At 36.2% G+C, this 25,548-nt stretch overlaps 1 protein-coding gene across 1 annotated transcript in view; it reads left to right on the top strand.

Annotated features, from left to right (window-relative positions):
* Window positions 1-1,064: 1,064 nt before the first annotated feature.
* IL1RAPL1 (interleukin 1 receptor accessory protein like 1) overlaps window positions 1,065-25,548 on the top strand; it is a gene marked incomplete at both ends in the record, with an annotated part of 1,135,095 nt that continues 1,110,611 nt past the window's right edge. Inside the window, one exon of the mRNA XM_079727212.1 lies at window positions 1,065-1,146. Coding sequence (XP_079583338.1) covers window positions 1,065-1,146 — 82 coding nt within the window. The remainder of the gene's footprint in view (window positions 1,147-25,548) is intronic.

Raw genomic sequence — 25,548 nt, forward strand, 5'->3', positions numbered from 1 at the left:
TTGCAAAGAAACTTGTGCTGTCATGGATTGACAATATATTTGAACTGTGTTCTGACTTGCTACTTTCTGAAATTCAGTCTTTCAGCTCTACTATCTCAGGCTTACACAAAAATAAAAGGGAGATGATTTTCTGAGGAGGACAATGTTCATTTCAGTTAATTTCAAATGAAATATTTCTCCCTCTTGAAATCCAAACACTAGGCTAGTGTCCCTTCTGTTCTCCCTCTGAGACCCTTGTAATAAGAAGAAATGATGTATCTTTCTGTAGCTTTCATATACATTGTACTTTATTTCAGTGGAGACAAAGTCTTAAAGTTCTCTGGAAGTATCTTTTAGAGTTTTTTTTTTTTTTTTTTTTTTTTTTTTGCGGTACGCGGGCCTCTCACTGTTGTGGCCTCCCCACTGCGGAGCACAGGCTCCGGACGCGCAGACTCAGCGGCCATGGCTCACGGGCCCAGCCACTCCGCGGCATGTGGGATCTTCCCAGACCGGGGCACGAACCCGTGTCCCCTGCATCGGCAGGCAGACTCTCAACCACTGCGCCACCAGGGAAGCCCTCTTTTAGAGTTTTTTAAAAAGAAAATTGTAAAACTCTAATTAAATCTTTAGAGGCGTAGATTTCTTCTCAATTGGAAAGAATGATACTGAGTAAAACCATAATCTATTGCAGCATGGAACGTCAAAAAATGTCAGTGTTTGGTGATTTATATTTAAAATAAATTGTTAATGAAATAGTAGTTTTGAAGGGATTGTGTCCACTTTTTAAGTACAGTTCGATCCGCTAAATAAAGAGAAATTCTAAACCTTAATTGAGCATAAGATTTTAAAACATTGTAGGGGGCCTTTAGAGACATAATTTTGGTATTACTGGTTTTGAACCCCAAATTCCTAAGGGAGAAAGGAATACAGATTCTGTTCACATTCTTTTTATTTGTGGAATTAATTGCCCCAATTGTGCACAACTAAAAGCCTAACAGAAATCTTATTATATTGCTATGTATTTTTAAAATGTGTGTTTTTCTTCTTTATCTTTGCTTTAGGGAACAGCCTTTAAGAGCTGGAAGATGAAAGCTCCAATTCCGCACTTGATTCTCTTATATGCTACTTTTACTCAGAGTTTGAAGGTTGTGACCAAAAGAGGTTCTGGTAAGCAATGTTCCTTCCTTTTCGCTCATTATGGCTTGAAGTGCTGATGCTACATTTACACATGTACCATTTGTGGAGAGGTTGAGAATTAACCAGGATCCATATTGTGGAAATACTGTAGATTTATCTTTAAATGAGTGGAGCGTAACTCACAAGGAATTAGAAAGGTCGGAGTAGGTTGGAAAAGATGTGGCTTGTTTCATTAATTACTATGAATTGGAATGAATTCAGTACCTAAAGCTTGTGGTTGATTTCATTTTATAGCATGATTTTCAACATTCTTTATAAAGGGTGTCATTTAAATTTCTGCATGGAAATACTGTGAATTTTTTTTCTTGTTAACATTTACCGTCACCATTTCAATGTCAGCTATGCTTAGGGCAGATTCTTTTTAGGATTTTACTTCAGCTGATTGCTTAATTATTTTGCAAGTATTTTAAGAAACCACCAGAGTTATTAAAGAAAGTGTCATGGGGAAGCATCCTAATATGTTAGTAGGAAATATAGAGGTAAAGTAGAATGGTAATATGAAAACAGCTGCTAAATAGAATAATCTTGAGACTTAAGGAAAATTTTACATGTTATCATACCTCTTGGTTTTCAGTTGACTGTTGATACTTGGAGTTAGAAAAATGTATGAGACAATTGAATAAATACTGTTATCTGTGTGAAGTTTTATTATGTCTAACAAGTCACTGATAATGCAAAGTCTTACCACACTCACATTTTACAGGGGGTAACAGAATTTTTGAAGCTATAGCTTTTGGGTACAGTGGAGGAAGGAATGTGCTGTGTTTAGTTGCTAGCACTAGGATGTGTTATCTGTTCTAGAGAGACTGTGGGAAAAAGAAGATACCATGTGCAAGAGGCTACAGAGTGTTGTGGTATCAAGAATCGCATGAACAAAAGTATCTTTGGAGTTCAGAATGGGGAAGGAATGAAAGGACTGAGATGGGGCTGCAGCAGCCATTCTCAGTCCCTTAGGTTAAGAGGGTTCAAACTCATATTTGATTCTATAATGAAAAGGAACACATGCAAGGGAGATAGGGAGCAGTCTGCTCTCCTGAGCCCCACCTTGGGAGAAAGTCTGGGGAGGGACTAGGAAGTACTTCATGCATGCTCAGGGGGATGACGGTACAGGGATGAGAGTAAAAGGAATTTGACTGAGCCCATTGGCTCTAGAACTTTTTGGTTGTTGTATAGCTGTTGTATCTGCCATTGATGTGATTGTAGGCAATATGAAAAGAATAGTGTTTCTTTGTTTACACCTTCTTTCGTCTGTTCCTCTTGGTGGATACTTTTGAATGAGAGAAAGCCCTAGGGCAGGATTATGATGTAGTAGCTTTTTTTTTTTTTTTTTTTTTTTTTTTTTTTGCGGTTAGGCGGGCCTCTCACTGTTGTGGCCTCTCCCCTTGCAGAGCACAGGCTCCGGAGCACAGGCTCAGTGGCCATGGCTCACGGGCCCAGCCGCTCCGCGGCATGTGGGATCTTCCCAGACCGGGGCACGAACCCGTGTCCCCTGCATCGGCAGGCGGACTCTCAACCACTGCGCCACCAGGGAAGCCCATGATGTAGTAGCTTTTGCATAGCATATCCATGGAAGTTAGAGTAGGTAGAAGGGGGAAGTAAATTGTGGTGAAAGCTGCGATATTTTCTAGAATAGCAGTTTACATTAAAAGCACTTAACATGGATCTTTGAGGTATTGGCCACATAGAAGGGAAACACTCATCTGTATAAGTATTATAACAAAATGAAACTTTCAAAAATGGAAATACTGATTGAGTCTTAAAAACTTCATTTTTCTGGTTGTCATACTTTATTATATAATTTTTTAAAATGTTTGTGTATGTTAAGTCTGTTTTATTTATCAAAATGCAAATGTGATTTTTTTTTCCATCATCAACTAGTTGGTGACAGGTCCATTCTATCTACTAATTTGGGGAAAATTTTTATTAAATTGGAACTTAACTTTGTATATTTGAGAAACATGGGAGCAAAGCTAGAAATGTGGGACGGTTGGAAAATTCATATCTCCTTCTGCTCCAGAGACCTGAGAAAACTCAGTGACCTGTCTCAAGTTCAATTTTTATTTTAATGATCTGATTACTTTAGGAGGGTGGTAATAAAATGCTGCCCTGAGTTTGGCAAGAGTTCTCAAACCTTGTTCTCTTCTATTTACGAATATGGTTGTCGCATAGCTATTTAATGCGTCCGAAACTGAATGTGTTTTGTATATAATAATGTAAAAATGACGAGGCAGGTACTGAGATTTAGTGGCATGTTTGATTTGTTTACTTTTCTGTATAATGTGAATTAAGATAGCTTCCCCCAGTATCTTTGTTAAGGTCTCACTGGATGGAAGTTTGTTTGATTTTTGAATATTAAGTGTGCAATTTAGATAATGTTACTTTACCCATATACTTTCATAGCTTGCACTCATTTCAACTGATGCCTGTTACCATGGCACCTTTGTTGAAGGAAGCAGATATGTAGCTTACTGAAGAGCGTCATTACTGATCTCCATAGATCAAGTAGAAGAGGAGTGCACTCGGCATCTTCTCCTTAAAAGATTAATGGCTCAATCTTCACACGCAGCCCAACCTATAAAACCAGAAGCACCAAGGCCAGGGAATAAAAATCAATTTTTGATGTTTGATCTTGCATATTAACCAAGAGGGATACTTATCCTTGTTCTTTCTTCTTATTTAATTCTCTTTCTTCTTTTCAATTTTGTAAACCTTTTTGAAAGTTCAGTAAACATGTTTTAAAACCCAATGTTTTTCATGTGTCTTTGCTAGAATATTATTTTTAATTCACTGTGAGCATTAGAAAACCAGAACTTGCTATTTTAATAACCAAGAATATATTAGTATGATTATATCGCCCACAGTGACACTGAGTCTTTTAAGGCACGTTAATTGTGTATGGTGTTTACTTTAGGTAAACACATGGTCATTCCATAAAAATTTAGAAGTAGGTATTTGCTTCTCATTAATAGAACTAATTTGAAAGCAATAGGAGCTCTTCATACACAAGCTGGAGATCTATTATTTTTATCACACTGGCTTACACCCCCATTGCTAGTAATTTAAGGAACAAATTAAATATAAAAAGGCAATTATATTATCATAACATTCTTGATTGAAATATTAAAAATTCAATTTTATAATGTTTTAAATAGCACTTCATGTATGTATATGACTATAGCAGTCAAGGATTTAGTCTGGTCTCTCAGCTAATGTTCTGAAGTTTTGCATATGTTTAGAATCAAGGCCTTTAATATCTATGGGAGCAGATATTCAGCCTTTTTTACACAATAGATTTTTCTCTTGGAACAATTTTTTTACCTTGTTTTTAGTTTTTATAAGCAGCATTTGAAGAAAGAGGTAAAAACTATCAGTATTACCCATTCTCCTCAAGTGCGTGAAGCTTTGTAGCAATCAGAGTTGCTGTCATTTGTAGAATTCTGTACGGAAACCACATGTAAAACAAATTCTTGCTTGGAGGATCTTTGTATCTCAACCAGTTTAGAAAGGTTAACTTAGTGTTCTTGTTGGTTGCTGGTTTGTTTGTCTGTCTGTTTCTCTCTCTCTTTCCCTTCCTTCTTCCCTCCCTCCCTCCCTCCATTTTCTTTATTATTGTATTTGTCTGCAAATGAAATAATCTGTTTTGAATATTTCCATTGTGTCTTTGTAGAACTTGTTTTTAACTATAAAAATATTACCATTACTTTGCTTGAAGGGTTAAAGTCTATGAAATTCTATTTCTTTACAAGGTCATTCCAAGAGGATAGTATGGCCTCTGTTAATAATGACTGTTCTTAAATATTTATTTTTCTTTTGTGTAACTAAGAGAGTTTGGAATAGGATTCAGGGGCGGGGAAATAATCTATACATACAAAGTATTAGTATAGCACTTTTGGGTAACTGAAGTGTGAGTTGTGATTTGGCCTAAGAGTTTGGGACACTGGAGAGAAATGAAGCTAGAGGGACCTGGATGTAGAGATTAGGGAAGAGGAAGAGATCTAGACCTTTTGTCTGTTTCTCCCTGCTCTCACATCCATCCCTAGAATATAAGATGACAAGTGCAAGAACCATGATTTATGTATGCTTATAACCTCTACAGTGCCAAATATGATGTGTGTTTCAGAGTCAGGGTTCAAGGAACTGTCTTAATGAAGTAATGATTATATGAATGAATGAATGAGTGGCTTTAATGTTGAGCCTGGGTTATATCAGTATTAGAAAAATAAAGGTAAAATAAAGACATTTAAGAAAAAAATGTTTTTTATTAAATAGAAAGTACTATAATGTATAATATGAGACCACTGAAGCAAAAAGTGTCTAAGATATGCTAAGGGTTTATATGAAGACAATGAACCTTTGCAAATCATGAGTGTTTTCATGAGATTGAAATGCAGTTCAAAATCTGTTAGAAGGGCAGGAAAATGATTCTTTAAATATTATTATATTGAAATTTTACTAGACTTACTGCTGCTTTAAAGAAGTATAGTCATCATGCAGACGTTTTCGTTTTAATGGTATTGTTCAACATAGACCACCATGAAAAAGGGGTGTAGTTCATGATTACTGATAAATGAAACGTAAGCAAGTGACTTCAGAATAGAAAAAGAAGTATTCACAATTATTAGCGCATATGGAGAAGAGGAAGTGACTATAATATATAAACCAAAGATTACATCTTATTCTAGGACGTATTTAAGAATCATTAAAGCTACCAAAAGCAGCCAGCTATTAGAGAGTAAAAGGGTTACCATAGGGAGTTGATCTTCTCTTCATTCTAGAAATTGACAATGGACACTTGTTTGTGTAAAATGATTTAGATGCAATTCTTCCTGACAGCAAGAGGAAAACAAGTCTCTTGAGGGTTTCCCAGACTCATAACTGTAAGCCCAGATAATTTGTAAAAGATATGGGTAGTTAAATAACCAAAGACACAGTTTAGGTTCTAATCTTTGTGTGTGTTATTTTTGGATCATCATTTCTTGAAGTAAAAGAAATTATGCTACTGTATAAAGAGAGGGAGATTTAACTGAATAGGAGTGAGAAAGTCTAGTGGGGTGTTTCCACCTCATGCCAATGTGATTTATGTGTATCAGCTCCCTTGGGTGTTCCTGGATGTCAGTGAGCTTAATTCCACATGATCAAGAGACAACCTAGTCCCCCAGCATCTGCGTTTTATTATGTTACCAAGTGTTTATTCCCAGTTTGTCAAACATGTCAAAAAGTATGAAACATATCTCCTATTTTTCCTTTGGGATAACTTCTGAGGCTTTTTTCCTTTACTTTTTGAAGTTAAAAAAAGTGCACTTTACTTTTTCTTGGGAAAAAAAATCCCTCTCTTCTATTTATCTTACTTTTTAAAATAAATTTTGCAATTAGATCTAGAATAATTTTAATGTTCATTTGAAATGTTTTTAATTAGAATAAGTCTTAACAAACAAATGGACCTTACACTTGACAAATACAATAAAATTATCCAGTATCTTTGTTTAATAATCATGTGATATACTTAAGAATTTCACCATAAACTTACTTGTTCAGTTTTAGTTGTCAATACACTTTTACATAGAGTTGGCATAGACTAACATCAATTGTGGAGACTGATGCCTGGTTCCTGGTGAATTTACATGTAGAAGATAAAAGTCAATATGGATTGATCTTGCAAGTTGAGTAGGATTTCAATGGGGAGGGGAATATCCCAAGTTAATGAATATATCAATAGGACAGTGTATCATGGGGATAATAAAAGGCATATTCTTCTGCATATTTAAAGGGAGAAGTATAGGAGAGGCAACAGCAGTGAGGAGTCAGTCAGTGGTAGGCATTTTAAATCATGTTACAAAATTGATGTTCATTCTAGAGATAGCACAGAGGTGACCACTGCTGGACCAGAGGTTGAACCCCTGATCCATGGGCCATCTACTGTAGGCTTGAGGGTGATCCATGAGGTGGCTTGGAAATTAGGGACACTGTTGTGTTAGTATCCAAGCTCCTTTAACAAATTACCAAAAATTTAGTGGCTTAAAGCAACACAAATTTATCATCTTATAGCTCTGGAGATCAGATGTCTGAAATAGATTGGTAGGGCTGAGTTCTTTGTGCAGGCTCTAGGGGAAAATCTATTTCAGTGTCGTTTCTACCTTCTAATGACTACCTGCATTCCTTGGCTCATGGTCCCCTATCACTCCAACCTCTGCTTCAGTCATCACATCTCTTTCTCTGGCTCTGACTTTCCTGCCTCCCTCTTTCCCTTAGAAGGGCCCTTGTGATTACACTGGACATGCCTAGATAATCCAGGAAAAACTTGCCATCTCAAGATGCTTAGTTTAATCAAATCTGCAAAGTCCCATTTGCCATGTGATATAACATAGTTATATGTTCCAGGGATTATGTGGACATCTTTGGGTGCATTATTCTCTCTACCACAATTGATAATTTTCTCAGTCAATCAAACAAACTTACTGAATTTAGACTAGAGGTTAGAGAAAGAATGGTCTATCAGGAATTAGATGGGAATGGGGGAGATAAGAAAGGGAAGTTGAAAATTTTTGCTGAAGGGACAGTTGGATCTGTGGTCTATGATAAAGAGAAGGAATTGGGGAGAAAAGGAGGAAAAGGGAAAAGAAAACAGGACAAAGAAAGAGGGAGGCTGGGAAGGAGAAAGAGAAGAAACAGAATCTAGTGAAGCTTTGGATCTTGATAACTTTTAAGACTCATCTGCACCCCACAAATACACTTTCAGAAATAACCCTTTTTCCTTGTGGAATCCTAAAGGAGTCTGCTTTCCTCTTGACCAGAGATGTTTGACACAAAAATGATTTCCTGACTCTAACAGCAGTGAGAACAGGGAAGACAGAAGACAAAGTAGCTTTAAAGTTAGAATCCATTGAGTTTGATGACAAGAAGTGGAACGTTTGAAAAGAAGAGATGGAGAAAATAATTCTGCAATAGGAGGATTGCAGTGCCATCAATCATATTAAAGGTCTTCAAAGAACAGAAACTTGGAAAAACCACTTAAATAAAGGGACTGTCAGTAGGTCTTTGTGACTAAGATGAAGCCCAGAAAGTAGATGGGGCATAGAGTATAAAGGGTTTCATATGTACTGCAAGGGATTTTGGGTTTTATCTTCTAGAACAAAAAGTTTTGGCTGAGCTATTTAATTACTTGCAGATCCCTTTAGTAGAAAATTTGGTCTTTGAGGTTGGGCCTCTGATTTGCAGATCTGCTTATTGTGGTGTCTTCTATACACCATAAAGATGGAACTCCTTCATATATATGTGATAGTGCTATGCAAATGTTTGTACCAGTCCATCAGTAAAGCTGCTTTTACAGAGGAGGAAACACAGACAATCAAGCTATAAAGGGTCACACATGAGAGTGACATGGTCAGATCTGTTTTGGGACAGATAATAGTCCCTGTAGGAAAGGCTGTAATGGGATTCCAGAGTGACAGTCAGGGACTCAATAAAAATTATGTTCCACTATACTAAGGGCCTGAAAAACAAACAGTCACAGGGGCTGAAAACATGTTTTTGAAGAAGAATAAATGAGGTCTAGTGAATATTTGGAGTTGGGTTGTGAAATAATTTGAGGAGAAGTTATATTGATGGTGTTGTCAGTTACAGAGAGAGGAGGAAGGAGAGTTTTTTCACGCATAGGAGATGGAGTGAGTTCAGTTTGGAGCATATGAGCTGTGGCAATCATTGGAAATAATAAGCTGATGGATTGATTGGTCTGGAGATGTATTAGTTTCTTATGGCTGCTGTAACAAATTACTACAAACTGGGGGACTTAAAACAACAGAAATCTATTCTCACAGTTCTGGAGGCCAGAAGTCCGAAATCAAGGTCTCAACAAGGCCAGATTCCCTCTGAAGGCTCTACAGGAGAATCCTTCCACATCTCTTCCACCTTCTGATGGTTCCTTGGTTTGTATCTGCATCATTCCAGTCTCTGCTTCCATCTTTACATGGCCTTCTCCTCTATGTCTCTAGTCTACCTCTGCCTTTCTCTCATATGGACACTTGTCATTAGATTTCGGGTCTACTTGGATAATCCAGGATGATCTCATCTTGTGATCTGAAAGAAGATGTCAGATTAAAAAATATACATATAAATATTACACAAAATCAGTATATTATTGATATAAAGGCTGTTTATTTTGTAAAGTTTGTTTAACTCTTAGAAATTATTACTTTTGTTATTTTTTTCTATTTAGATACAACAAGTATAAAGCTCTTGGTCATGATAATAAGACCAAGGTCTTCATTGTACTATAGAAAGGATAGAATTTTCCCCAATCAAAAATTCTTTGACCTAGATTTGAAATATGTTTGCATAGACTAATCTCCTGAAGGTAGGATAATACTGATTCAGTTTTCATTCCCTTATTTTATACAAACAGGTGGGAAAGGTGGCTTACAAGTGTATTAAAATTTTCCATGGTTAATCATGCTGACTGTTGCAGAACATTTCTACATAAAACTAATATTGACATGCCAACTTTTGTCTACAGCAATGATCACTAAAAACACATGCTTTGAGTTATTTTTACAGAAGTGATTTAGGTTGTTCTGGTGAATATTATTAAAACTGCAGAGTTGGAACTTAAGAAACTTGGATTTCAATCCAACCCCTAGTAAGCCTTGCTGATTGGGGACAAGTCCTTGAACCTCTCGGGACATCAGTTTCCTTTTTCATAGAGTAAAAGTTTTGAACTGCAACATCATCAGTGGAAATAGAAGTTTATCCTTTTGTTCATTTCACAAGCATTTATTGAACACCATGAATGCATACTCAGTACATAAAATGGTACCTATTTTCTGTAACATTGTTTACATTTTTGCACATTGATAAAACAAATTTAGATGGGCAGAGTCTGTAGCCAGAAGTAGGTGGCTACATTTAACTTCATGCTACACAGTTTTCCTAAAGCCACAGAGCAGAGGGTGTAATCAGTTTAAAACAGAGGTTCAATTAAGGAAAAAATTATGATTTTTGTCTTGTTAAAAAGCACATGCTATATAGTTACAAAGCTCAAGTAAAAATAAGGTACTTTTCCTTGCAGGTGGTGATATGTCTAAGTGAAATTAGGTTTGGCAGTTCAAAATACTAAGCCATGTTTTAGCCTATTTTTGCTTATTTTTGGCAAATTTCCTTTTGTAGAGTTGCAGTCTCTTAAGACATCTAGAGTGCTGCATTGCATGGAAAATGTTGATTTAAAGCAATGACAATGAATAACTTTGGTAAACTTTAAAATCTCTGAGGTTATACATAAAGATTTCTTTAAAGAGTGTGTGTAAGGCTCTTGCGGGTATCCTAAACACTATTCACTGATCATTTATATTTTACAAACTAGTAAAATATTTTCCTATTAGTATTGCTACCTTGATTTCAGTGAGGTTCTATCATTGGTATTTTACTTTGATTCCTAAAAGTATGTTCCAGTTACTTTGTATTTCACATATGATATGAATATGTTGTGAATGATAAAGAAAAATTATTTTTATCAATGATAAGAAAAGATTTAATATTCTGACAAATTAATATTTTTTCTTCAGTATATTTTCATATTAGAAAAAAAGACAACTTCAACTTGACAAGATGATTGATTCTTCCAGTTTTTCCTGTAAATGTGTCCTATAAAGTAATTGGACTCTCCAGTGCCATCTGGTGGCTTTTCAGAGTTGGTGAAAATTCAGTAATAATCACAGAAAGAACAGAGAAAACAAAGATGAGAAGAAAACTTCTAATGAATTATTGCTCAGAAATTATTTTAATTGACACTAATATTTTCCAAACATTTTTCTCCAATTTACTGCCTTATGTTTAAAAAAGTATATAGATTTCTGTTCTTTTTTTAGATATTTTTAATAGAAAATTTCACTGAGATTTAAGGAGGCAAAAAAATTATATTTTTAACGATATCATCATCATATCAGTCTGTAGCTCTGTATTATCAGAGTTCAAATTATGCAGACAAGTGCATTCATACTATAAAGTATTTTAAAAATTATTTTTTAAAAATATGTTGCTGCCATTAAGGTCTCTTTATTGTAATGATTCAGGTATCAAAGGGAAGAAAAGTCAGTAAAGATTTATCATTTGTTCACTAAATAAGAGCTGCTGGTAGGATAAGAACAGGATAATAAGAACATGGAAGGATGAATGTATGATAAACCACTTAGATTTTCCTGCTGGTCTAGAGGTCTGGGCCTGGAAGAGGAGGTTGAGGGGTCCGAGATGATCAAGCTAATATAAAGCATTAGTCATCAGGCAAAGTTAACTTGAAAAAGCAATGGCTCTTACCTGCATATCCCAAGAGAATGGGGTCCAATTTGAAAGGAAATTCTTGGTTGGCAATGTTTTGTGTTTAAAAAAAATTTCCAAAGGGCTTTAGCTATTATAAATATATTTTCTAATTAAAGGCATATATTACGTATACACACACACACACACACAGACAAATACTAACACACTAAAAAACTTTGAAGAGAATTTCTGCTTCCATTTATGAGTATTTATATATATAATGCATACAGCTATATTTGCCTGTTAGTTTCTTTTAGGGTTTTATGCATTTCTGACCTAATGTTGAAGCCCCTTCATCTTCCCAAAGGACAAGTAATAGGTTCTGCATACAGTTGTTAACAAACATTTATTGAGTTCCTACTGTACTACATGCTCAAATAACATTGACTGACATCTGCAGTTTAACCTCTGACATCAGAGGTTGAAATGCTTAGATAACTGTAGAATTGGACTTTTGGATTCCTTTGTTCCTTTTAGAACAAAATTATAGGAAGCTTTAGTAAAAGAATGTGAAATGCTTTATCTTTGTTAGGTTTGATCACTTCATTCTTCATTTTCCACATCCATGAATTATATTCTGAAAATTGTTGATACAGTTGCCACATAGCTTTGGTGATTATGGTTTTGGAAGCATATGGAGTGCTTATTTTTGTAGCTGCATGCTTTTTCACATTATAAAACCCATGTAGATGTCATAACCTTGGAACTGGTGGTGCTATAGGCATTGTCCTTTCATATTCACTAGTCAATTATAGTTACTCTTTTATACTTAGCAAATATTTTTCAAACAGAGCATAGTATAAACAAGCAATTTGAATTATTCAGAGGATTAAAAAGATGAACAATCTACTATCTCTGTTGTTAAAGATCTTGCAAAAAATTAAGTGATATGAGACGTACAAGTGTAGTGTACTAGTTCACTATTGATGCTGTAAAAACTACCACAAACTTAGTGGCTTGAAACAACACAAGTTTATTATCTTACAGTCCTAGAGGGCAGAAGTCCTAAAATCAAGTCCTAAAATCAATCAAGGTGTCAGCAAGGCTGTATTCCTTCAGGAGGCTCCAGGGGAGAACCTCTTTCCTTGTCTTCTCTAGCTTCTAGAAGCTATCTGCATTCCTTGGCTTGTGGCTCCTTCCTGAACTCAAATCCAGTGGCATAGCATCTTCCAAACTCTCTGACCTCTACTTCCATTGTCATATCTCTGATTCTGACTCTTCTCTTTGTCTCTTACAAGGACCTTTGTGATTACATTTAGGGTCTATATGGTTAATCGAGAATAATCTCTTCACCTCAAGATCTTTAATCACATCTGCAAAGTCCCTTTTGCCATGTAAGGTAACATATTCACAGGTTCCAGGAATTAGGACATGGAAACCTTTGGGGACCATTATTTTGCCTATCACAGAAGTACATTAGAGTAGCTTTTACATGAAAGAGTTTAATATGGTTGGAATACCCATACATTTGGGCACAATATGGGTGAAAGAAGGAGGGAGTATGTCAGGAGAAAAGGTGGAAAAAGAGCCATTTCACAAAGGACTTTGTATGACATGACAAGAAATGTGAATATTATCTTGTAGGAAATCAGGAACCACTGAAGAAATTTAAGTAGGTGTGTAACAGGATTAGCCTGACCAGATAGATTGGAAAGAGCTCTGAGACCAGAGAGTGGGAAATGGGGCCAGGAGTCCAGGTGAGAAAGTCGTGAATTGAGGTGGTAGCATTAGGAATAGGAAGGAAGAGATGGGTTTGATTGCTAGTACAATATAGATTAATAAAAACCAGTGGCTGATTGTACAGTGGAGAGAAAGAGGTGGAAGGTGATTCCAGTTGCTTTTATTAAATTTAAAATTCCGTTGAGAATTAATAGCTAATTTTGTATTTCTAGTCTGTATTCTTAGTGGACAAATAAATATATAGGTTTTCAATAGGGTGTACATTTCATGGTTTGGGTTCAGACTGGCCCACCCTACATATGACATCAAAACCTCATTTTGGAACTAAACCCCTCTCCTGTAGTAGATCTCTCACATAGAGCAGCAGTCCCCAACCTTTTTGGCACCAGGGACCGGTTTCGTGGAAGATAATTTTTCCACAGATCGGGGGTGGGGGGATAGTTTCAGGATGATTCAAGCGCATTACATTTATTGTGCACTTCATTTCTATTATCATTACACTGTAATATATAATGAACTAGTTATACAACTCACCATAATGCAGAATCAGTGGGAGCCCTGAGCTTGTTTTCACTTGCCACTCACTGATAGGGTTTTGATAAGAGTCTGTAAGGAAATTGATTCATTATGGTCTCTGTGCAAGTCAAACCTCTCTGCTAATGATATCAGGGTTGGGGACCCCTGATATAGAGCATCTTCCTAAAGTACCTATTTCCTCCTCAGGGTTCTTTCGACTTTCTTCTATCGTATGTGTTTCTAGTGGAGGATTGTATCAATGAGTCTTCCTTTGCTAATTTCATTGAACTACCTCAAATGAACACAAAGGGGCATTTTTAAAGGTGTCAGGCTTTTAAAATATATTGTAACATATGACATATGCATACCTACATGCATATACACATACGCCCACATACACACATGTATATGTACAAATATACACAGTTACCTATTCATTCACAAAACACACATTTATCAAAGAACTGCCATGTGCCATGTGCTGAGGATTCAAAAATGATTAGGATATGTGATTGCTGTGCTTTTTAACCTCTGTGTTTTATTTACCCAACTAAATAGTATAAGCTCATTGAGTGCAAAAATATCTTATACATGTTTATGTATACGTCTTTTAGAATCACTGTGCTTAAAAGGAGTCATTGCATAATTAGTGCTCAATACATATTTGTATTTGATTGCTGGATTTAAGCACATCGACAGAATCTCATCACAACACTCTATTTTCCGGTGGCAATTTATGTGCATGTCATAATTCTTCTCCAATATGGGAAGCTCCTTGAAGAATGATCTCTATATAGTTGAACTTCATAACCTTTACAAGCCCTTACCCAGGGCCTTGCACATAGTGTTCTGTGACTGATTGTTACATGAGCATATGAATGACTTTAACTTACATGAAATCAATAGTTTTATCGGCGTTAACATTTCTCTGGAAAGGGAGAATTAAATTTTTTCTTTAGCTCTTAGGATGACCTGACTATTCGTGGTTATCGTATGTGCTTGCCTACTGGAATTGTAATACTGAAGCCAGAAGCACTGAGGCTGCCCTGGGAAATGGATCTTGAGGTGTGGCATTTCTTTTGCTTGAAAGAGCAGCTTTTCAGTTACTTCCTTGTAATGGAAATTGTGCAGCTTTTTACTCCTTCTTATCCTTGGAGTTTTGGCCACATGTGTGCATATGTAGGTCATTCCATGAAGAAGGACTAGATGCAAGAAAGGAATCCTGCGTGGAAAGGTGCCTGCCAGGAGCGGAGTATGAGCCAAAGCAGCTGTTCAGTGTTTCCATGTGTCCCAAGACAGATCACAGCAAACCCTAGGAATGCTGGGCAATAGAAGTGGCCTACGACATTGAGGGTGTTTTATTTTAATTCAGAACATGAATTAGTTCAATTTGGCAACTCGCACGTTCATTCTGCCATTCTGTAACTGACATGCTGCTCTGCAATGAACAGTGGTGACTTACTGTTTGTTTCAAAGGCATGTTTTTGCTTCTTTGGGAGACGTGCTTGGTTTGTTTTGTTCAATTTTTAATGATACATGATTTTATTTTAAATTTCTTTGGAAACTTCTTTGTATCCTAGGGTTTCCAGCTTTCTCTGAATTGAGAGGAGGTTATTACCTTCTAAGTTTTCAATTAGGAAAACAAAACAAGTTTGGAAGCTCCGTTGGGATCTTGTAAAACCTCTCAAAGCATGTTTTGGATGAGACAATTTTTGTGCAGCTAGCTCTAATTGTCTGAGATGAGACAGTCTACAGAAACTAATTGGAGAGGGTCTCATTCTGTAGTATGCATGGGGTTGATAAAACAATAATTTTGCTTCTTTGGCTTTTTTGTTTGCTGGTTTTTAAAATTATTTTGAGGGTTAGTTGTTTGTTTAGTCCACCCTTCCTTTCAGTACTTAGTATGCTTAAGGGGAAGTTTTTCAAGTTTAACTTACTTATTCTCTAATGATAAGGTTCAGGCTTTGGGTTCACATATAAACCCTTCTCAAATTCTGCATATTGTTCCTAAATCCACATCCATTCTGTTGCTTTAATATGGAATTAGTAAACTATTAATGACCTTGTATCCCCTTGTGCTTTACCTGCATGTGATACTGGATTCTTTTTCAGTTTAATGTTTGTGTTCTGAATAAAGCTGGCAGGTACAGAATAGTATTTATCACATTTTCTTTCCTACGATCACCACCTGAGTGATTACATTGTTGACATATTCTGAATTAGACAAGAACATATGCTTGACTAAATTGATGCCTCACGTAGAAACTTGCATATAATGAATTTTATTTGTGTAGTTATTTTAATTTTTGATTACATCCTTTGGTTTTAGTTTTATGTTGTTTATGCTTCTCCAAATCTGTTCCTTCATGACTTAAAAAATAGATTTCTCTGAAACTTGGAAACTTATGCAGACCTCGTATCATCCTAACCTGAAGAAGTCAGGCTTGGTATAATTGAGGAAGAATATTTAAACTTTATAGGTACATGCCATTAGTTCTCTTATCATCCTGAATTTGATTTACAGTTTATAATATTTATTGTTTAATAAATAGTTTAGTTTAATAAATGGGAAAAATAGAATCATATTGACACTTCCTTAGACATAATTGGAAGGTTTTCCAGAAAGCTCTCTCAGATTATCTTTTCTACAAATCTTCTGGTGATGCTTGACAGCTTCAGAGGAAAACTCTCCATTAGGTGGAAGGGAGGAGAAGAGTCCCAAGGAGAAGGCTGCTGAGAGCACAGGGTAGGGAAAGTTTCTGAGGCAGAGTAATGAGTAACTCATGATGATAGAGACTCGTGTCTTCTAACCACTCCTTTCTGTGCCTAGTGCCATATTTTCCACTACACAATTTGGTCATAAAATCAAACCAGTTTTCCTCACAGTAGAATGAGGTAGGATCATGAAGAAGAGGATAGAAAATGTCATTGGACAACATGGCTTAAATCAAACATGTTTCTGTTGTGAAGAAACCTTGAGAAAAAGTTCAAGACTAGGAAAAAGGATGTTACAACCAGATGTTCTGATTTAAGGAAAATATCTAGATGCTGTTTGAGATTATTTTAAATGAGACGCTTAGTTCATGTTGCCATGTGGTTATGCCACCCTATCTGTAAATTAGTGTTCAATGACAAATTATTAAAACTTGTATTCAAACTCATGGTTATATTTAATTTAGATACCTACATCTCTGGAAATTACAAACATAAAAAACAGAAGTGAGCTTGCATTAATACATACAGCATTAATGAGAATCTGTTTTCCTTTGTATATGAATGTAAATGCATGTTCTACTCTTTCATACAGATATTTTAAGTATTATTTATGTGATTACATAGTTACACATTTATATAATATACTGGAATTGCAATGGATATTAAATAAGCTATGTGCTTTTATTAAGAAAAAGTAAAATATTTTCTGAAAAAGTTTGGTATTCATTGGAAGCAAATAAATATGAGGTGTTTTAAATTTCTATCCCACTTTGTAACCAAAAAAGAGGTTATAGTAACCTTTTGCAGTTTCTGTTTGTGGAAGGAGAAGGATGTTTATTTCTCCACTATTGTTGCTTTTTCTCAGCATTAGGGAATCAATGGGTAGAATGATTTTAGTTGGTGTTGTTTTGCTCTCGAATAGCCTGCTAAGTCATTATAGAGATAACAATTCTAAAGAAGTATTTTTTTTGAAGAAAATATTTTGAGGAGTGCAAATGAAAAGAGTCAGTCTATTTTCTATTTTCTATCAAGTTATACAAACTCTTCTTAAAGTCTTCTAGCTATTTGCTTTTACAGTGATCGTTTGGGTTGTGTGTTTAACAGAACATACCAGGGGGTTATTAAAAAATATACAACATAGTTTTCTTCTTCAAAAAGTAGAATATCTAGTAATTTTTTTCATTTCATACCCATTCAACATATAACGTTTTAAGTTGTCTGGTATGTGTTGGCTGCTATTGTAGGCACTGGGGATAAAATGATAGGTGCTTTTCTCATGGAGAGTACAGCCTAGGGGGCTTGAATAAACAAGATAATTTTGTAATACTTCATGTTGTGAATAAAATAAAAACATGGTAGTGTGATAGTGGTTGACAAAGCTAGCTACTTCAGATAGAGTGGTCAGAAGAAGTCTCTTTGAGGAGATATCGTTTGAGTTGAGACTTGCTAACAAATAAAGAGCTTGTTACATAAGAATCTGGGAAAAGCTCATCCTGAGCAGAAGGAATAGTGAATGACAGAAACATGCAGCAGGAGCAAACAGGACACGTATAAGAAATAGAATGAAGGTCATTGTGGTGACAGGTTGTGACCAAGGTTCATACAGTGAGGCAAACAGTGGAGTTTTCAAAGGCTGTAGAGCAATAATTAGGGGAGTGAAGTGGAAGGAAATGTTGGAGAATTAGCTATGACATGGTAGGTCATATTTGGAATTTGCATTTTATTCTCAGTGTAATGTGAAGCCACTGGAGTCCAGTAAATGGAAGAATGATAAGATCTGATTCACATTTTTTAAAGATTACTTTTGTTGTGGTGTAAGAGGCTATTGAAGTCTTTCTAGCAAGAGAGCACAGTTGCTAGGTCTGGGTTGGTAAATGGAAGATAGAGAGATAAAGATTGGTTTGGGTGACAGTTTGGAAATAGAACCATGGATGGCTTCTAAGTTTTGGGGAAAACTGAGTTCATCGTGGGGCTTTACTGAGATGTGGCCAGTTAGGGGTAGAGAGATTACAGTTTTAGACATAGTAAATTTGAGATGCCCATTGAAAATTCAAGTGGATTTTTCAAGGAGTCTGCTGTCAGATCAGTGGGCAGGTGAAGACGGATATCTAAGTGGAAGGAGTCACTGGCTTGTGAATGATATTTAAAACCATTTGCCTGGATGAGATCACTCAAGCTGAGTATAAGTAGATATAAAAAATAAAGGTTAAAAAAATAGAGGTTGTGGGATGGGCCTGGGGTGCTTCAACATTTTAGGAGCTGGCAAAGGGAACTGAGATGCAAAAAAGTTAGGGGAAAAGTTGAGTGATTGCATGGAAGCCCAAAGTGATTAAAGAAGATGAAACTAAATGTATTTAATACAACTGAGAAGTGAAGTAAGATGACGATAGAGGTGAATATATGTCCATTGGATCGGAACATATATACAACTATTAGTAACAAAAAACAGTGAATGAACGTGAGAGAAAAGTAGAGAATGGTGGCAAGGCAGAGGCTGAGGGAGCCAGCCCTGAGGTCTTATTTGCAATATTGGTGCAACTCTTCAGCAAATTTTAAGTCCTCTACTGTATGTGACATGCCTATGGAGGTCAGTATGCTCTATTAGACATCTCAAGGTGAGTATGTAGGCCAAAAGGAAAAGCGAAAAGAACAGAAGCATAGAGCTCAAACTGTTTTAGAAAAAAACTAGTTAATATCAAATGGATTGAAATTTATTGCACAAACCCCTATTCCTTATGCCCACTGTCCTATTAGATCTATTATGTAATGAAGAGCTGTGTTAATTATTTCTGCCACCTGCATCTAATGAAATTAGATGTGAAATTTCTGATAGGTACAGATGGCCATTTGGAAAAAAAAAACCCTACCTTTTTCCTATCAGCTGGTCAAATCTCATAAGTTAGAAATGTTCAGACTATGAAATTAATCACCAGCCTTCTTCATAAGTACAGATAATAAAAAAGCACAAATGAAAATTTCCTCAAGCCCAAATAAACTTGTTTTATTTAGATATTGAGCTTAAATAATAGCCAACCATATGTACCATACTGACATGTTGTGATTTAAAACTACGGTAGAGGTTTAAGTTAGTTGAATTATTTCAACTTAAAAGGCTGATAACTGTCTCTCAATTTAATTCAGTAAGTTTTATGCAAATACATTTTAATCTCAGGGCGCCTATAAGACCAGAATATGGTATGTACTGATGAATAATAAAACTGGCAATATTATAATGAAGCTCATAGAAAAGGTGTGGCCTATTGTAATTAATAGTATGCACCTTTGACAAGTTGTAAAGCATTGATTATCCTGGCAAGGAAATAGAAAATATGTGGTAATGATGGTCAAAATCCTGTTAATTTTGCGCAGACTGCTGCCAATATTCTCAATTGGAAGACGGTTAAAATCGGGATGCAGGTGGTTGTGGGAAGATGCAGCCTGGAAATTAGGAGTCCCTGTAGAGCTGCGTGTTCAGATAAAGGCTGCATGACAGACTAGAGGAGCAGAAACATGGTGTGGTTACTTGAGTTGAGGAGATGAATGAAAAAATAAGCTGAACTGGATACAATAATTAGAAATAAATAAAGTAAGCCTCGAGGTGAAGAATACACTGATTAAGAGTATATTCATACCCACCCGTGTACCAAATGCAATCAGACATCTCACTGTGAAAGCAGGGGTTGAGATATGCACGCTTAAGATGACTACAGCTGAAAGAGGATCAGAAACATACTAAGAATTCTCTTAAGAACAATGTTGAACAAAATAATTTTGAAGCCCAGAATGTCAGAAGTCATCTGCTGTAACTCCGTCATGTGAGGTGAAATAATTTACTTCAAGTTGTTCAGCTGATTGTGTGACCTGTTAGGTTGGACCATGAGAGATAGTGTGGTTCTCTTTATAGGAACTGTTTAGGAGAATTCCATGTGGTATAAAAAGAGGTCACAGCCCTGGGTTAGAGACCAGTCTTTGTGTATTACTCCTTCTGCAGAACGCCAGGGAAAAAAGTAATTGTTGCCTAAGTGGCATATTTGAATTACAGAGATCAGCAATGATATAGCTATTGCACAAAAATTCATAAATAAACAAAATACTCGTGTGCCCATCTATTTAGTTTTCATTAGTTTTGTCCACACAAAATGAAACTACCTGTTATGTACAGATTGTTTAAGCAAGCACCCAACTGAATTTCAGAAATCAGAAAATGCCTAGATTAACCTTGCTTTTTAATTCAATTATATTGATTTGCCAATGGCATCATTCTCTGATAAATAATTTTAAAGTGTCAACCCTCTGGGTTTTGTGAAAGATATAATTTTGGGCAAACTTAACCACATATTTTTGGATCCTTATCATTTTCTTCTCTTGAATAGAAAAGATTTGGAATATGTCTTGACTATTTTTTTGTTTGTTGTAATTAAAATGTCAAATTTCAAGTTGTTAAAATACATCTCTCTCTGATACTAGTAATTTTTTTTCTTTTTAAAAAAGCTCTTAGGGCCTCCCTGGTGGCGCAGTGGTTGAGAGTCCGCCTGCCAATGCAGGGGATACGGGTTCGTGCCCCGGTCCGGGAGGATCCCATATGCCGCGGAGCGGCTGGGCCCGTGAGCCATGGCCGCTGAGCCTGCGCATCCGGAGCCTGCGCATCCGGAGCCTGTGCTCCGCAACGGGAGAGGCCACAACAGTGAGAGGCCCGCGTACCGGAAAAAAAAAAAAAAAAGCTCTTATCTGTTCTTTAATTACATACATACCTTGATTTGCTTAGGCAAATATAGAAGTGCCTGCTTTTAGAATTTGCCTATAATCAAATATGGTTAAATATATATAAACCTCAATGTGTATAATAGATATATATTCATAACATGGAAAGTGAAAAAAATTAAAGGCAAACATATTCCCTAAGGTTAAAAAACAACTCAGCAGTTTGAAAGAAAGGTTTAAGGCTAATACTATACATAGAGTGTCATAACAGTCTTGAAAGTCTCTGTTGAATGTCATATCCTCAGATACAGTTATCCCAGTCATACAACCAAGTGTTTCCTTTTCCCCCCAACACTTGTCACATTACCCAGGTCAATTTTCTTTACATCACTCTTGGCCCTCTAAATGTATTTTCTTTACTCATTTACTCATTTAGCTTTTGACTGTCCCCATTAGAATGTAAGCTAGGTTATAGCAGGGATTTTCCATCCTTGTTCACTCCTATATCCCCAGCACCTAGAACAATGCCAGGCATATGAAAGATCTTCGATAAATATCAATGACATTAACAATGACATTTTTCTTCATTGTAAATTTCATTTAAAAAATCCAAGCCCATTTTAATTGATTTTAGATCTTATTTTCTAATACATGCATCTTGTGCTCTTATTTTCCCTCTAAGCACTGCTTTCATTGCATCATCCCACAAATTTTTTTAACATCTTTATTGGAGTATAATTGCTTTACAATGGTGTAAATGATGATTTATGTTTATCTGGATAGTAGTTGGTGTGTGTGTGATATTAGCTGTAGCTGTAGATGCCAACGGCTCCAAAATCGTCTAGTGTCCGTGCTTTTTTTTTTTTTTTTTCCCTCTCTTGCCATTAGTTTTCCCTAAGTACTACTCTTCAGGAAGAGTCTGTGTCTTGCAACTCTTTCGATTGTTATCTACTGTTGTTAGACTCGACCCTGGTGGCATGGTGGAGTGGAAAGAGAGAGGGAGAACATTGTATAATCTTATGATTAAATCTCATTCGTTTAGTGGTCCTGTTTGGGATATGTTTGATCTTTACAAGTGTTTCTCCAGTGTCATAGCTTCCCCCCACCCCCCAACTCCTTTCCTTGGCTGCAGTGTTTCCAATCCATTTGAAATCCTGTCTCCTGTTGACTGTGTTTTATTTTTTCCCTTTTGTTGAGATAATTCATTTCACAGAAAGTCTTCTTTGAGGTACTGGTCCTCAACTGAAATTGCCAGTTATTGTAGAATCTTATATCCTTTGTGGGGAATGGGTAAAGCTGCCACCAAATGCTGTTTCACTCAAACCACAAAAGTGACCCAAAGCCAGTAAAGAGGTTATACAATCCCGTCCTTGAAGTAATAGATATCCTCCACCAGGCAATGGTTATTGAAACCAGCTGCTTCTCAGATCAGTGGACACAGTTGCCAGGCTCTAGTCTAGAGTTGCTTCATGTCTTGTTGCCTTATTTGTGTGCTAGATCATTTACACTGGCACCAGACTTTTGCTTGTGTCCTGCTGTCTACCCCTCAGGCCTCTGAAAGATGACTCATGAACCATTATCTTCAGCCATAATTCTATCTGTGTCCTCTTGGCCAACACCAGTGGTTGGATGCATCCCTCAGCCCATGCAGTCTGCCTCTCAGCATATGTAGGCCACATCTTAAAGTTTGGTCTAACATCCAGGATCCTTTGGCAGGATTTGCTCTTAGGACTTCACTTCCATTCTTTTATCTATGAACCATAGATTTGCTTGCCAACCACCATCCTGCCCTGCCTTATCTCATGTTTATTTAAGACCCAGTTTTAACTAAGTTCCTGAAATTAGGGGAATGATAGTTTTCCAACTGAATTTTCAAATGTGACATCTCTGTGAGTTGAAGTTACATTCTGTGGAGTTAATTTCCAGCAAAGTAGATAGGAATCCAAGATCAGATAGCTATAGTTTCCTCTCCTTGGACCCCGTCTTTTGCTATCTAATCCTCCAATGTTTTCCTGATACTGGAAATGACTTTCTTGAGAACCTTGTCAAAGAAATAGTATTGTGGTACATTACGTTAGGTTTGTCTCCTGTTCAAGTCATGGGCTACCTGATATTATCTAATGAACTCCAGGGAAGTCTTCCTCACCTTTGATCATGGCCTGTTACACAGGCTTAACAATGACTGGAGTTCTAATATTACATCTTTATTCTTCAGGCCAAACAGTTACCCCCTCTTTAACATGCAGATACTTGTTAGAAGAGTGATGCTTTATGTTTGGGGAAGTTTTGATAGGAAGGGAAGAAGAGAGAGTGTGAGTGCTGAATGGAGAAAAAGTATTATGGGAATAGAGGGGTCACTTGTTGGGCTAGAGGATGATGGAAAATACAGAAGAAAAAACTAGTCAGCTTAAGGACAAATGTTATCTTTTTCAAAATTAGCCTAGAGCTCTAAGTTCAAAAGAAAACCTAAATTTGAAGCTCTGCTCCTCCACTAGTTGTGAGGCTTTGGAAAAGTTATTTAGACTTTAGAGTCCACAGTTCTCTTATATGTGAAGTAAGAACAATAATAATACATCTCTCATACCATTGTTGATAATACTAGTAAAGTGTTTAGCACTGTATCTGATGCATATTTGGTGCTCAATAAATCTCAGCCATTATATTATTCACAATAACAATAATTATAAAACCAAGTCTAAAGTATTTGATGTCTAAACTTAAGATAATGCAGAGACATTTATTCAATTACATGTATATGGAATTTGATCAGATAGCTCTTCGTGAAACTTAAAAACTCTTTTCTGGAATTATGATGATAAAGAGATCACCATTTTTTATATATACTCAGTGATATTTCTAGAACTGTATTATAAATAACGATTGTGTAAGGAAGACAGAAAAAAATCAAGTTTTTCTTATGACCTTATATCCTCCCACTCTGTCACTACTAAGACCTTAGATACTGGATTTCATACACTGTAAACTATGCCCTCCCAATATCAGTTTATTTGCAGTGGGTCACCCATATATCAGGCAGACCTTTCAAAATGATGGATAGGAGGAGAGTGTTTAGAAGCTGAGAGAACAGCAAGTTGCCATAATCTCCTAGAACAACACTAATAGACTATTAGCAGAATCCACATAATGTACAATGTGCTTAGAGACATCTCTAAACCAATTGTACCAGTCACACCAAGAGCAGGATAAATAAAGATATGTAAACGTTTAGTTTACTGTGAAACAGGAGATATGTGGTCTTAAACCAGAATACACAAACTGGAAAAGGTTTGGGGTCCATTTTGGGTACTGTTTTGAATATCCTTGTCAGTGTCGTGACTTTTTTCCCAAGTGCGCATTACTAGTCAGTGAATCTTAGGATTCAGGCAGGTAGCTAAATAATTAATCTTCACCAGAGAGGTTTCTGCTAAGCCTCCTCTAGAAGATGACCTTTTTGTAATGTTGAGCTGACATATAACTGGATGATGGACATGTCATTTACTGCCAAGAAATTTTCTCTTTCAGTGGGGAGAGTTTTAAGATCATTGGAGTTGTAAATGGTGACAGGATTGTTGGTCTAGATATGATTGAGCAGTTTAGTAATGTACATAATTATCATGACTGCCTGAAAGCTCTAGGCACCTTTTCACTTTTGATCATGATTTCAACTGCTGACACCTAAATTACAAATCAAATGGTAGGAAGATAAATCATGATTCTAGAGGCATAGCTTAGTCATGCCAGCAAGCTTAAAATCGGGTTTTGTGAGGGGAGATTGACTTTCAAAACTGGGAAAGGTTTGTGAAAGAAAAGTTTATACCTGTTTAAAACTCACTTGAAGGCCTAATTTTGGATTTATAAAACTTGCAGGATAAGGGGGATTGCTATTTGGGGAAGGCTTGTTTTTGGACATGGAACCTTAAAAGTCTACATTTTAAAGAAGGATGATTAATATTATTTGGACAAACAACGGTAACAAAGCTAAAGGGGTGTTAAGTTTGTGGCATAACCAAATTATAGGCATAGAAAGACATTGGTTAATACCAAATGAGTTTTCTGTCTTATAAAACTGGCAGTAAGAATTGGCATATTTCTGTAAAATAATTTCACCAAATGAGCAGTCAAGAATAAGAATTTTGTTTATTACAGTAATTGTATTTTACATGGGAATATACGGTCACAGATACATCAAATGTGATTTCATCTTGGACTCTGAAAGTTGGTTAAGGCCTGAGAATTTCTGAGCCCTAGTTGAGGTTTATTGTTTCTCATATGATGTAGGGTTAATGATTTATAACTTGATTCTCATAAATTTTGTATGTTAAATAGGTTAACTTGCAAAGTCTCATGGAATTTTTAAGTGATTACAAGATTTACCTTTAAGTTCCTGAGCTAAATAAGACAAAATTTCTTCTGACTTACAGTTTGAGTAATGTCTTGAACATAACCTCTAGCTTC

Source organism: Hyperoodon ampullatus, assembly GCF_949752795.1.
Source record: "Hyperoodon ampullatus genome assembly, chromosome: X".
Lineage (NCBI taxonomy): Eukaryota > Metazoa > Chordata > Mammalia > Artiodactyla > Ziphiidae > Hyperoodon > Hyperoodon ampullatus.